Here is a 15588-nt window from a genome sequence, read left to right as displayed (position 1 = left end):
TATGTAACTATGATTTTTCTTTTTTTCAATTCCTGTTTTTATTGTTACTCCCATTACTTCCACCTTGCCCTCACCATATTGCACTTCCTCCACACATATATTATCACAAACCATTATTAGCACTCCTCCCTCCCCCCTTTACCCTTCCTGTCTCTTCTCCAGTTATTATATCCCTCCTCCTTAAAGTAAACACTGATCTCTGCTCTTAGTTTTGCTTCAATGATGCACATTACATCTGGCTTTTTTTTTTCAAATAATCCCAAACCTCCAACGCACTGGACAACAACCCATCTATATTAGTATGTCACTCTTAATTTCTTGCCTCCTCCATGATCTCCTCCTTCTTCCATAGATACCACTTTTTTAGTCTCATATCTAGAACTCTCCAATAGAAATTCTTTTCCTTGATCTCTATTCTTTTTTAGTTTTTTTTTTCCTTAGCTTCATTTCTTAGCACTTTCTCTTTTTCCCTCTCCTCTAGGTTCATATCTCTTTTTATTCATATATCTTTCTGTTCAGTATCATCAACCAGCTTCCCTTTCCTTGTCATAATTTCCTCCACTGCCACCGGCGATCTCATTCTCGCTTTCATTGTTTCCTACCCCCTTCACTAAATCTTCCCAACCTAATCACTTCCTCCACCTCCTGTTCCAGCTCCAGTGTGCTGTCCTGGACTGTCTCATGAAATTGTGTGGATTTTTTTTCCTTCATCCCAAAAATCCCAAACATTTCCTCTATTCCATTGTATCTCTCACTACATCATTTTCTTTAATTACTTGTATAACAGCATTTTTTGTTTTTTCCTGAATTTGTCTCTTTACTACCTCTGAAAATTATACTTTTTCCTCTTCCTGTTTAGTTTAATGTGTGTGTGTGTGTGTGTGTGTGTGTGTGTGTGTGTGTGTGTGTGTGTGTGTGTGTGTGTGTGTGTGTGTGTGTAATTCACTGTTTGATCTGCTGCAGTCTCTGACGAGACAGCCAGACGTTACCCTACAGAACGAGCTCAGAGCTCATTGTTTCCAATCTTCAGATAGGCCTGAGACCAGGCGCACACCACACACCGGGACAACAAGGTCACAACTCTTCGATTTACATCCCGTACCTACTCACTGCTAGGTGAACAGGGGCTACACGTGAAAGGAGACACACCCAAATATCTCCACCCGGCCGGGGAATCGAACCCCAGTCATCTGGCTTGTGAAACCAGCACTCTAACCACTGAGCTACAGGGCCGTAAAAGGGTCATTTAGTTGTTAACCTTATATATTTGTTGTCTATCTATGTATCTTGTTTGTTTTGTCTGTTGGTGTGTGTGTGTGTGTATTTACCTATTTGTATTTACCTATTTGTGTATTACAGGGCCCGAGCTCTCTGTGTCCTGTCTCCTGTCCATATGTCATATCTCTTTCATCTGATTGACACACACCGCGTCAACGACATCACTGCTCAGTTTATTCCACTTATCAATACTACGATGCGGGAAACTGTAATTTCTCACGTCATTTAGACAGATGTCTTTTATTAGCTTTTTTCCATGTCCTAGGAGATAATTACTTGCGGTCACCTTTATCAATTCTCTGTCCAGTATGTCAATCTTGTTCACCAATTTATACATAGTTATCATGTCTCCTCTTGTTCTTCTCTCTTCTAGTGTGGTCAGCCCCAGCTTCCTCAGTCTTTCCTCATAGTCTAACTCCTGAGTCCTGGTACCATCCTTGTTGCCAGCCTCTGTACCCTTTCCACCTTCTTCACATTTTTCTTCATATGCGGTGACCAGACACAAGCTGCATATTCTAACTGGGGTCTTATTAAGGTGCATAATATCTTCTTCATCATTCCTTCATCTAGGTAGTGGAATGCAAGGCCAATATTTTGAAGCATGTTATATGTTTTCCAAAATATCTTGTTAATGTGTTTCTCCGGTGACAAAGTGTTTTGCACGGTTACTCCTAAGTCTTTCTCCTCATTGGTCTCTTCAATTTTCTCATCACCCAGCCTGTAATCCCTGTTTGGTCTGTATCTACTTCTTCCCATTTTCATAACATGGCTCTTGTTTATATTAAATTCCATCTGCCACTCTTTACTCCACTCATATATTTTATCAAGATCTTCCTGTAACTTGTTACAATCTTCCACATTCTTTACTCTCCTCATAATTTTAGTATCATCCGCAAACATATTCATGTAACTGTCAATTCCTACTGGCATATCATTAACATAAATCAAAAACATGATGGGACCAAGCACTGACCCTTGTGGAACTCCACTGGTTACCTTCTTCCACTCGGACTTCCTTCCTTCACCACTGTTCGCATTTCTCTTCCCACTAAGTAATTTTTCATCCATTTTGCTAGTTTATCACTTACTCCTCCAATTTTCTTTAGTTTCCACATCAGTCTATTGTGTGGCACTTTATCAAAGGCCTTTCTCAAGTCCAGGTAAATAGCATCCACCCATCCCTCTCTATGTTGTAGTATGTCAGTCACTCTTGAATAAAAACATAATAAATGTGTGTTTGTGTTTGTGTGTGTGTGTGTGTGTGTGTGTGTGTGTGTGTGTGTGTGTGTGTGTGTGTATGAATATTAGTACACTCTATGAAAATTAAGTGAAAAAAAATAATAGAATAAAAAATTGGTATCAAAGCAGAGTTACTTCATGTCATGTAAACTATTAAAGGGGGAAAAAACAGCAGACAAAAAGTTAGTAAAAATAAACTGAATTAAAAGAAAAAAGGAACACTAAAAAAGCAGACGCATCACAATCACAACTAAAGAACAACATTACAAAAGCAAGCTGTGATAATGTTATTAGTCACGGCAAAGGAGGTAGTTAGGAGCTTGTACCCAGAAACAAAACCCCAGCAAGGTGCAAATAGATACTAGGGGATACTTATGCAACAATGAGAGAGAGAGAGAGAGAGAGAGAGAGAGAGAGAGAGAGAGAGAGAGAGAGAGAGAGAGAGAGAGAGAGAGAGAGAGAGAGAGAGAGATTCATTATATTAATTGTGATAGTGAAAAAAGGACAAAATGCACACATCAAACAGCATTTTCCTTATACAAAGACTTTCATAACACACAAGAAGCACATCATGCAAACAAACCATGACAAAGCAACAGTAAACTCTTCATTCATAATAATTTTGTGCTCTATAAAATATGCAAGTACTGTTGGCTCCATATGAGTACTCGATGAAACAGCAGTCCTATCCTTATTCTTAGCTAAAGCAACATGTCAATCAACTCTTTAGCAGTAAATGTCATTCACCAGAAGTCATGACATGTAAATTAAGCCACACTTCATTTCCCAATCCCACTCCATGTCCATCTCCCTATTCCCACTTCCTCCTCCCTTCTACATTTCTCATATATTCCTGCCTATCTGTTCCATCTCTCTCTCTCTCTCTCTCTCTCTGGAAATTTGGATCTCTTGAAAATAAAGTCTAGAAAACTTGATATTTACTATTACTTTGTTAAAATTGTAAAGGCAGGGAGAGAGAGAGAGAGAGAGAGAGAGAGAGAGAGAGAGAGAGAGAGAGAGAGAGAGAGAGAGAGAGAGAGAGAGAGAGAGAGAGAGAGAGAGAGAGAGAGAGAGAGAGAGAGAGAGAGAGAGAGAGAGAGAGAGAGAGAAGCATAGGCATGGGAAAAAGGGATGGGAAGGATGTAGAGGAAGAGAGTAACAACACATGCCTATGATAAATGTCAGAGGCAGCTCTAGCCAATGAGTTACCATGAGAGAAAGATGAGATATGCCCCTTTTGTTAGAAATATAGGTAAGAAAACTGCTTCATCAAGTAGGGAACTGACAGTACATATGGATATTCAAACTGCTGCACCCAGTTATGTCTCTAGCACCAAGTATTTTTTGTTCAGAGTAAAGCTTCAGGCTCCTATTCCCTTCCAATTCCTGCTTTCCATCCTGATCACAATGTAATTTTCTATGCATATTTCTACCTTCAAGACTGATCAACCCAACCATTGCTTCGACACATTGCTTCTTCTGGGATCACTGCCAAAGGGGGATGACCGTGCAAGGAGACCATCCATGTCTCTATCCAAATACTTCCTCCTTACATGTTCCAGCACTCTGCTTCTATTACCACTGATTTCAGACATACATGTACTCTTTTGATCAAGCTTTCCACCTTCTAAAATAACTTTCTAATGAAGACCTTTGATTTCATCTATATATGCCCTCTTTATCAACTCTTTCCTCTTCATCCTCTAAATATGTATGAAGTAGCTCAGTGCATTCCTTCTTATTCATTCCATGATCCCACACTTTACTTAATTTGCATAGGTACTCATACCACATCTTTCCTGCAAGCTTTCAATGATATCACCTCACGCCACATGTTCCTCTCAGAAAACTCATTTTCATAGCAAGACAGTCTTGAATGATATGCCATATTTCATTATCAAAATCTGAAATCTGTATATAATACATGGTTATCAAGAAGAAACAATTTCTTAAACATCTCTATATCTATAGACTCTTTTTTCCTACTCATAAACTTTGAAAGAGATACTGTCTTATACATACACTAAAGAGCTTATCCACTATTCTCTGCAGTTGCCTTTCACTATGCAAGCAACAGTTTCACCTATAAAAATACATGATACTCAAATGTGTCATATCCCACCACAATCCATTCAGTTGCAGTTTTGCACCAACATTGTCTACTAAACCTTTTATCTTACTCATAAGAAATATTAATTACAATGGAGACATCATATATTCCTGGACCATTTCTGCTCCAATAGTAACCCTCAAAGGATTACTTGCTTCTCTATTAAAACCCTCAATTTCTTTCAACAACTGCCTTCCTAAACCAAATTTACAAAACACGCAAGAGAGTTTTCCTTTTAACCACAGTCTCTGATTCTTTATGGCCATAAAGACTTTGCATACGACACTATACCCTTTCTTAAGTATTCCTCTATTATGCTCTCTCCATCATCTAATCTACAAAGTCTTATGTTTCCTAAATCCTCCTTGATCCCCACTGCCCTTCCCCTCAGTCACATCCATCACTCTCTGCCAAGACTCTCCACTGAAGTATGATACATGACACATTTCATTATATTCTAATTGCAATCATTTTTAAACAAAAGGTTGGTATTGACTTCCAAATAAAAGTTATATATTGTTGGATACTTGTACACATTCTAATAATATTCTCTATAGAAAATTCAATGTTTTATCCTTGAAGTTAAATTAAAGATGACTTGATCCATATGAAACAGCCCTCCTATTCCATCATCTTGTATGTCTTTAATCATTCATAGACATAGGTAAACACACACACACACACACACACACACACACACACACACACACACACACACACACACACACACACACACACACACACACACACACACACACACATCCACACATGCAGCTCACTCACAGGTCAACAGCATGTGTGTAACCCTGGTGGCCCTCGTACATGGCACGTTGGAGAACCTCAGGTGCCAGGTAGCCCGGGGTACCGCACACATCTGTGTTAACACAGTGCCAGCACTTCAGAGGGATTTCAGAGTGAAGGAAGATGGCACCTTGCTGCCAAGACTTTGGTTCCGATAAGCCTACACAATCAAAATTATCTCTGGCATCATTATATAATTTCATTATCCCCATGGAAGGAAAGATTTGGAATACACTGCCACATATGAAAACCACAAAACCTTTTGTGACAGAGGGGGAACAATACACACAATGTGTGTATAGCATACATACATACATACATACATACAAATGGACAAAAACACACACATACACACACTAATTTATATATATTTATATATATATATATATATATATATATATATATATATATATATATATATATATATATATATATATATATATACACAGGCAACCCCTTTTAACGAAGGGGTTACGTTCCTAAAAAACACTTCGTTAAGCGAAACTTCATTAAGCGAACCGATTATAACAAGTTTAACCCCTGACTTGAACTTCCACTGAGAGTAAGCAAAGCGAGAGTGCATCATAGTACGGTGAAAGGTTTAATGAAAGTAAAAATTATGAAGTTTAACATTTAGGCAGTTAAATTTAATTTAAGTCATTATAATGTACACTAATGTATGTATGTACGTAGCTTTATAATGTTGATGATCTTAAATTTACGAAGGGAGGAGAGTGAAACGGAAAGACACTAACCGGCAACCTGTGGAATGTAAACAAAGGGCGCATCATTGTACCGCATACAAAACTTATGTACCACATTTCCACAAGGCTTTCCATTTTATCCATTGTAGAGTCACGAGTTCAGGTGGTTCTTTTAGCTTGCAAGGAAGATAAGGTCTCACCAGCCTTCTTAATAGTCTGCTGACTTGAAAATAGTAGAGACAGTAGATGGAGTCAAGATGGTGGCCAGCAATGCCATAGTTTTCTCGCTTCTCTAGTGTCTGTGAATAATATCCAACTTCACTTCGAGAGTAAGAGACTTCGTGGTATTTTTAGGAATGCTAGGCCACATTGCAAGTAGTTTTGGTGGTAAGTTGAGCGAGTGAAGACGAGCTGCTGCTGACGCTGTTATGGGAGTGAGTGGTGCGTGTTGTCCACGAGAGGCTTGATCTTGATCTTGATCTTGATTCTACAGATGTCCCAGGATTTCTCCTAAGGCAGGCCTTAGTATTTGCGACTGCTAGTGTATTCAAAAGCTTATCGGCTTGCGTTATACGGTGGGGCTTTCAAACTTGGAAAATATTACCTAGATAAAACTTTGTTAAAGCGAGTTTGGTATTTGTTAAATGAGCAATGGTAGTAAAATGAAACCTTCGTTGTAATGAAATTTCGTTGTGTGAACCTTCGTTAAACGGGGGTTGCCTGTATATATATACAGTATGTATATTTCTGTTGCTGACGCACACATGTACGTTTGAGTAATCTTTACCAATTTATTCCATGCACTCTCAATTAACTTCATGAAGAGAAATATGTAAATATTACTAAGGACCTGCCTAGGAAACTATTACACCACCCAGACAGCTTATAAACCCAAACAACTAAGGCACAACTTAGCATAAAACCTTACTCACCCAGAATTCTCACTTTTCCCCACACACTAATCATGAACCAATGCCTCCCAGTAAAAAGTTAGACGAAAGACAAATCTAATCAGGTTCTTGACCTGGAGTAAAATGGCATACAAGTGGCATGGCATATCATTATCCAGTTTAATAATTACATTTACATACTTTACTTCATGTAAGAACTCTTTATGAAAATTCAGTGACCAAGAGATAAAAACAACCACTGGCTAGATCCTAAACCTTAAAAAAAGTTGTTATAACAGACATTTACAATAATTTGTATTCACATGATACAGACATTAGTGGCAGAAAGACCTATTTTACAATGAAAAATATGCTCTGCTGTTGGGTGGATGCCTGAGTAGCGGCATCCTTAGTTCAGAGATCAGGTGTAAGTTCTTCAATTTGCCTCACAGAGAAACACTACAAAATAAAATATGAAGGGTTGGATTTAGCAAACTACTAGGCCTGATATGAAGAGTGAGCATATACTAGCCTATAAAGCTGCACTCCCAGCACTTGGGTAGTGTAAAATACTGAGGATCTTTGTTCATGAGGGCAAAATATCAACAATCTGACTTCATGCTCAGATAACAAACTGTGTGTTGAGTGTTGACCAGGAGGCAATGGGTCCTCAAGCAAGTACATACATGTTATCAGCACATTCACCTGTGCACGCACGCACACACGCACACACACACACACACACACACACACACACACACACACACTGATAAATGCTACAGGCAAATGTAAAGTACAACTCAATCCATCAAAACCATGTATAGTAAGTTACTGCACCCCAGAACAGGTGTCAGTGGGCTACACACCATGTAGTTTGGCACACTGAAAGAGAATATATACAAGAGAAGAATGAGTCAGACCATGCAAAAAATGTGAGTCACAGGAAGAAGCTGAATGAAAGGGAAGGCCAGGTCACCTGTCACCTGGAACAAAAGTACTGAAGTCTCACTAATTAATCCTGTCAGCTTGAGGGGATGCATATAAATACAAAGGCAAAATAAAGTCATAAAGAATATCCATTGTATTTATACACTTGCATTTCCAGTCAAGTGAGTTAATGAGACTTCAGTAATGAGGAGAGACCATGAAGAAACACACTGGCTAACTTGTGGCACATATTGGTGAAGCATGGTGGTTGCATGAAATAATTACTCTAACACAAAAGAAAGTAATTATGTGCAATGATAAGAAAAATGTGTAAACTTGTCTATTCACATCAATGTACAACAAAAGTTAATATGTATGTGCAATATGTTTGCTAGTTTTCTCCAGTGCTGGTCATGGATAAAGGGGCACAGGGTAGGACAGAGGGAAGAATGGATACATGCCTAGCCCCATGCGGTACTGTGCTGTACTCACAGGTCCACCTGGTGGGCATACCCAGGCGCCCCCTCCATCATGTTGCAGCGAAGCAATTCAGGAGCCAGGTAACCAGGGGTGCCACACAACTCTGAGATGCCGCAACATATGGCTCTTACATACACACTCCCTCTCTCACATAAATACACATGCACACTTCTTTCAAAACACTTTAAATTTCAGCATTTCAATCGTCTTTTCCTGACAACAGTACAACAATTGGAATAAACTAGGTGAGCTGATTCCTGAATGCCAATGTCTGATACTTATCACCAAGTCTGTAAGTCTACAATAACCAAGTTACTTGCTTTACTACATAACAATCTTTATTTCAGTATAATCCCCAAAACATCTGTGTACTCTTTAGCATTATTGCTGCACTCTAGTTTTGGGTTTTGTGAAAGTACTCTCAAGTTTTGAAAGATACTTCACAGGAATGTTCGATTATCAGGATGATCCTAACTACAAATACAATTTTTAAGGACCAAATTATTTTTACTCAGAAAAACAGATCAAGACTTTCATGTGCAAGAATTTATTCAACATTGTTGGGTAGTCTAGTGATGTCATATGTTTCTTTTGCTATTATGAAAATGGTCAAATACTTTGATCCTGAAAAATTGCTGTGACATCACTGGGTCAGACCTTGAGAGAAAAATATATGTTGCACAGTAACTTTGTATCTTTAACTGTATGAGTGTAAGTCAAAATATCTGCATTCCAAGTGTTCCACATTTACTCTGTTAGTGAAAATATCAAACTGGAGTGAAACTATGTAATTAATACACTTCTCAATATTTCACACTAGATGTCTCCAATGGTTATAATGGAACCATAACTGTAGCTGATGCACCTGGTAAGTACAAATGTGTCTTTGCATGGAAAATATTAGTCATCTCTTCATTATCATTAAAAAAGAGAAATGAATAAAAAAATAAAGTAATAATGTTGGTTTTCATTGTCCCTTGCTTAGTACCATAACATACCATACTATAATGCATGGCTTCATTTATGGTTCAGAAATGCATTCTACTCCTGTGGATCAAATACCTATGGAAACTCAGGATGACAATGACACAACCTAAACTTGGTCAGAAAGAAGTATAGGTATCACTTAACATAGTGCTTGGTGTCACCTACATGATCAACACACCTTACACTCTACCTACCTCTTCTTCATCCCTCAATTCAGACGATAGAAGCAAGAGTTTAAGCAAGGCAAGTAAGTCATACTATGATGCAAATAGAAAAAAAAAAGATATCATAACAATCTGAGAATCCTGTACTACAAGTAACTACAAAACACTTTTCAAACTTTAGGTTTTCTGTGTCAGTTTAAGGAGTAGATTAGCTAAAGGTCTACAAAATACTACCAGAGAGATCCAGAGACTTTCAGGATTTACTTTGAACTCTCAGCACAGAATTGTGTCATATGAGTGCTGCTGAGACAAGGATGATCACACTGGTTTGAATGCAACAAAAACCCTACCCAAGTCCCAGCACATCACACTTCACTCACACACCTGTTAAGGTCTCGCCGGGAGGCAGCACTTTAGCAAATCCAAAGTCTGTCAGTTTAATGTTGTAGTTGTCATCAAGGAGGATGTTCTCAGGCTTGAGATCACGATGGACGATGCCCTTGCCATGAACATGAGCCAGTGCCTCAAACAGCTGCCGCATAATGACCCTGCAGCACACACACAAATGAGAAAAAAATTATTTGGTGTATGCAAATGTGCTTACACACACAGATCATGATGATACTGACCAAATAGAAACATGCACTGACAATAAAAATGGACACAAATTTAGAGATAAAAAATTCATACTAAATCACAAAAAGGAAAAAACAGGCTAAACCAAGCCTGTATTCTATTTATGTATATGGATAATAAAAATTCTAGTAATAATTTGTCTCCCCTTTTAGATGTAGTATTAAGGTAATGATAGCTGCATTCCTGCATATTTGAGTATATAACATCATGATACAGTATTCATAACAAAGTCATTTGATGATATAAGAACTGTTAGTTAAGGATATGTTTTTATGAATTTACTTACATGTATAAATATTCATATCTATAAATCTGCATGAAGATACAGTGGAGACTCATTACTCGAATGTCTAAATACTCGAACTTCTCATTACTTGAATGCAAAAGTTCGATTTAATACTCAAAAAAGTATCTGATAGTCGAACGTCCACAGATATGGTTGTAAACAAAGGCTCCCTGGCCTCTTCCTCTCTTCCATCCGCCAGTTGTGACTTGTGCTGCCACGGTCATCAGGATAACATTCTCCTGCATTCTATCTGTAGTTTTTCACTTATAAACTTACATTAACACCAAAGGCTTATTAGTGGTGAAAATATCTGGTAATCAAACGGCCGCACATTTGGTCGTATACATAGCTCTGTCATCTCCCTTCTCACAGCCGCCACTGTACTATTCTGATACCAAATTACTGGTAATACCAGTAATACCATAATACTGGCATACCGATTGCCAGTGCGCATCCCTAGTCCTGCCACAGTGTTGAGAAAACAACATTCTTCTGCGTTCTGTCGGTAGTTTTTCATAAGAAACTTACGATGGCATCAAAGAGGCTTATTAATGATGAAAATAAGGAATCTGGTGAGAGTGCAAGTGTTAGTGAGCCACAGCACTCCATTAGTGGATTCACAGGCATCAAACCAGGAGAAAAATTACAAAGACTTTTCATGGATGGTGACTGGTCCTCCCTCGACCTCCCTTCTCCTCCCCTCCTTTACTAAGTTACCAGCCTTCACTTACGGTACGCACAAATCAAAACTATAAAAAAAAAAAATAAACAAATAGAAAAAAAAAAACTGTAAACTTGAGGTTTGCTATGATCAGAATGAATTACCTGATGCATAGTTATCAATAGTCGAACTTTTTAATACTCGAACAGCCATTTGGAATTAATTAAGTTCGAGTATTGAGTCTTCACTGTATATGCATATGCATAGTACTTACGTATATTCACAAAAATATTATAAGAAAACCATGCATATAAGGGAATACACATATAACCATACAATCCATACATGTATGAAATGTGATATTGCATGTAATTTGGGTATTCACTATGGACTGAAGTGAAAGGTGCAATGCTTATAGTGTAAATCAAGTTGAAATGTGTGGATCCCTTTGTACGATGTTACTACTGATTATCCTTATCCTCATCCTTATAGCATATACAGCATATAAGCATAAAGCATATAGTATACTTTTTTGCAAAGCATGAACATTCAGATAAATCTATTCTACATTATTCTATTGACACATAAACAAGCATACACATCTTCCTGGTACTCACTTTGTCTTCTTCTCTGATAGCGTCACAACAGTAGTGAGATGATCAAACAACTCACCATGCTCACATAATTCAAACACCAAGAAGATGAATGTTGATGACTCAAATACATCATGCAATTCAACTGTTAAAGAGGAGAGTGAAATAATGTAAGTTTATAGCATGATTTACAAGTTCCAGTACACATATAATCAAAGTTCTTGCACAGTGTAATTCACTCAACAGTTAAGGAGACTTCTGACTCAACTTTGTCTAGAGATTATAACTTACAATATGCATCCTATTCATTTCAAGAGCTTACTTTCTTGATTCTGTTTAAGCATTTAACCTTTATTCATTCTACACTAATGATTCTTTAATCTTCCAAATGGCAGCATAAAGACAAACCACTTACTGATAAATGAGTGACCAGCCACCATGCGCAGCACCTCAATCTCCCTCTTGGTGGCTTCGTACACGCCTTCATCCGAGGAATCACTCAGGTCGATGATCTTAGCGGCAAACTGCTGGCCGGTCTCCTTTTCTGTATGGTGTATGCACATGTGTACTGAGGCCAATAAAACAATCAGGCACATAAATTAATAAATAAGCCTCCCTTTATTCCTCTTCTTTATCACCTTTACCATGAGGAGCTATAAAAAAAAAAAAAAAAATCCAAAAGGAAAAAACTATTCTTAGAACTATATACTGGAGGTTGAACAATGACAAAGCTAGAAAGAGAAAGAGAGAGAGAGAGAGAGAGAGAGAGAGAGAGAGAGAGAGAGAGAGAGAGAGAGAGAGAGAGAGAGAGAGAGAGATAACAATAATTATAATAGTAGTAATAATAATAATAATAATAATAATAATAATAATAATAATAATAATAATAATAATAATAATGATAATGATAATAACAATAATAATAATAGCAACAATAATAATAATAATAATAATGACTTAAATATAAAACAGCAATGTATCTTTAAAAGTAATAAACATCAACAGATGATGACCATAAATTTGTCACTTATAGGGTGAAACAAATATAGAATTAAAAACACACACTCTTTTCTCTTCTTACTTACCAATAATTCAGCGCACTTCAGTAAAAAAGACCACATAAATAAAATAGCAGTGTACATTTAAAAAGTGATAAACATCAATAGGTGATGACCAAAAATTTGTAACTGGTACAATAAAAACAAAAACAAATATAGAATTCAACTGAGAGATTCAAAACATCTACTCTTTTCTATTGTTACTTACCAATACATCGGCGCACTACAGAGCAACCACCACGGCCCAGGACCTCCTTGGGCTCATACTTGGCATAGAAACCCTTTGCTGCATCGCGGTCAGGCAGCACATCCACATCATCATCCACTGCCATGGTTGCTCACCCTACAACACCATAAGACATTAACATCTTTACTACTCTCTTCTTATTCCACTTCTATTATGTAAAATACTAGTCAGAATAAGTTATAACTATCATTGCAAAGTGCACAATGTAACTTATAAAAGTAAGAAGTGCAGAATTTTTAAATATATTTACATTATTTTTCTTTATCCAGGAACTGTTAAAGCCCTAAATATGTAGGATAACATAATATCAAAAAGTAGAAAAAAAACAGGCTGTATAAGTACTAATCATTGCCAAAAAATTTGAAGCAACAACTAACTTGAAATGTGTAATAAAGTCCATTATATCCGGTTTAAGATTGGTTTTTGTTGGCGTCATCAACTTCATGAAACTTGTAATGAAAATTCTGTACTTTTTAATGGGAATTTTTCCATTTTACGCAAAAAATACGCATTTCATGTACCCCATCCAAAATCCCGCATTCCCACCTGTCCCCAAACAGGTTGGGGAGTGGAGGGGGGAGTATGGGCAGAAACAAAATTTTACCTTCATTTTCTATAAAACACACTGTGGATTTTACTTTATTTTTTCCTGTCATGCCATAAGTAGTATTTATATAATAGCTATAATGCCACTTAATAATTTAAACTTTTATTCAATGGAATTACCTAGGAAAGTTCAAAATTTATTAAGTGGCAATGCATTCAGCACAGAAATGACTTTTATAATTACATTACACCCCACCAAAGTTGGCATCTGCTACTCCAGCTCTTGAGACAGACACTATCTTTTATTTTCTAATTTATATACCATATCATATAATTTTCTTCTTCCCCACGTCATATAAAAGTATCCTAAATAATCTGAGGATTCTGTGTGAATTCCAACCAGAGTAGTGTACCACGAGACTGAGCAGATATCATCCTAGACCAATCAGAATGTGTGTTGTGCAAATGGCCTAAGTATGGAGCTAGAGTAAGTTCTCCAAATAGATTGTCAATAAGTTTAGGATCACTGAATGTAATGGGAAACATTTCATCTGGCGTTCACTTAATATTTATATTTTCTATCATTTCAAATTCAAGAGATTAGGTGTGATTATATACTGAACAGATATGTTAACAAAGGAGTTACCAATACAAGCGTATAGCACTATACTCATTGATTGTTACAGGCATAATATTACAGTCTTGTACAAAGAATGACAACACAGACCTGGATCTAAATTTGTAAACAAAGAGTTGTATCTTGGAGAAATCCTTGAGGGGTTTCCACTAATCACTATCCTTTAGCTTCAACCGGTTCTTAACACACTTCGAGCCGATACTCGCCGATGGACATGACAATGCTGACGTACTCTTGACTATTAAATAACCTCACCTTCACTTAGCCTGTCTCACCTTCACCACTGACCTCACCCACTCACCTTCACGGATGTTGAGCCCCTCACAGTAAGCAGGAATACCAGTACATGATGGTATGTCACTTATGTAAGGCACGTGGTAGCATATAATTCAAGTTAGCTTTCACCTTTTATTCATCCTTAACATTTACATTATAAATAATGTGATTCAGAGGAAGAATATGATTTTTTTCCTTGATGTATTGCAAATATATTGTTCTTCCTGATTTTCCTTGGGTCTTATGGTTTGTTTACATCTGAATATCTTAGTCTTGATCAAGGCTTCGATAATCCTTTTCTTTTCTTTTCTATTTTGATCCTATCATGACACTAGTAAAATATGATTGATTAACCAAGAGGCTTATTGTTTGCTGTTTATTAATAAGGCAAAACAAACAAACAAACAAAAAATACTGAGAATGACAATTTTCTGCGGACATTCCAAACGGAAATTGGTCTATGAGCATTTACATTTTGGAGACATAAAATTCAACTGTGGATTGGACGTGCGAGGCATTCATAAAAGCTTGGTATGCACAGTACATTATGGCTGTTAAGACGGGTTCACATATGTCAATATTCGACTGAAATTGCAATTCGGTAGAGTTTCCGACTGAATGTTGATGCCTAGCGACTGGAAAAAACCAGTCGCAAAACAACACTGACATATTGGTCTTGTTCAGACGATTTGCGACTTTGTTTAGGTTGTGACGTCACGGAGAAAAATTTGAAAATATGGTGTCAATGTAGAGAAGATTTTGGAGTTGGTGAGGGAAAAAGAGCACATCTGGGACCCTAAAAGTGATATTATAAAGCAAAATATGCTTACGCAAATCGACGTTCGATGGTATCGCTGCCACTCTCCAAGAACGGTTTCCCTCTATGTAGTGTTGTTGGAGGTGAGGATTGAAGACTTGTGATGATTTAAGTTGATCGTCACTGAAGGTTTGTTGGGTAGTTGTTTTTTTTACCGTCACTTCCCGCCAACCAGCCGATACTTCCCAGTCGCTATGCTTGAAATAGAAGGGCTGTGTCGATACTTTTAGCGACTTGCAATTTCAGTCGCA

General features: G+C 37.3%; 1 protein-coding gene across 6 annotated transcripts in view; it reads right to left on the bottom strand.

Annotated features, from left to right (window-relative positions):
* Positions 1-14649, bottom strand: part of LOC123520633 (phosphorylase b kinase gamma catalytic chain, skeletal muscle/heart isoform-like) — a 41930-nt gene extending 27281 nt beyond the window's left edge. For 2 of the 6 annotated variants that reach the window (XM_045283105.1, XM_045283107.1), the window contains exons 1-6: positions 14335-14532; positions 13023-13157; positions 12172-12300; positions 11781-11901; positions 9965-10128; positions 5411-5501 (exon numbers count right to left, since the gene is read on the bottom strand). In XM_045283105.1, the coding sequence (XP_045139040.1) occupies positions 5411-5501; positions 9965-10128; positions 11781-11901; positions 12172-12300; positions 13023-13146 (629 nt within the window). In that variant the 5' untranslated portion in view covers positions 13147-13157; positions 14335-14532. Of the gene's footprint in view, positions 1-5410; positions 5502-8441; positions 8533-9964; positions 10129-11780; positions 11902-12171; positions 12301-13022; positions 13158-14334 lie in introns of all 6 variants that reach the window. The other 4 variants (XM_045283101.1, XM_045283106.1, XM_045283104.1 and 1 more) reach the window with 3 other exon arrangements.
* Between the last annotated feature and the right edge of the window lie 939 nt (positions 14650-15588).

Source organism: Portunus trituberculatus, chromosome 47, assembly GCF_017591435.1.
Source record: "Portunus trituberculatus isolate SZX2019 chromosome 47, ASM1759143v1, whole genome shotgun sequence".
Lineage (NCBI taxonomy): Eukaryota > Metazoa > Arthropoda > Malacostraca > Decapoda > Portunidae > Portunus > Portunus trituberculatus.
Note: the sequence above shows the minus strand (reverse complement) of the source record. Positions and strands in the feature narration are given on the sequence as shown.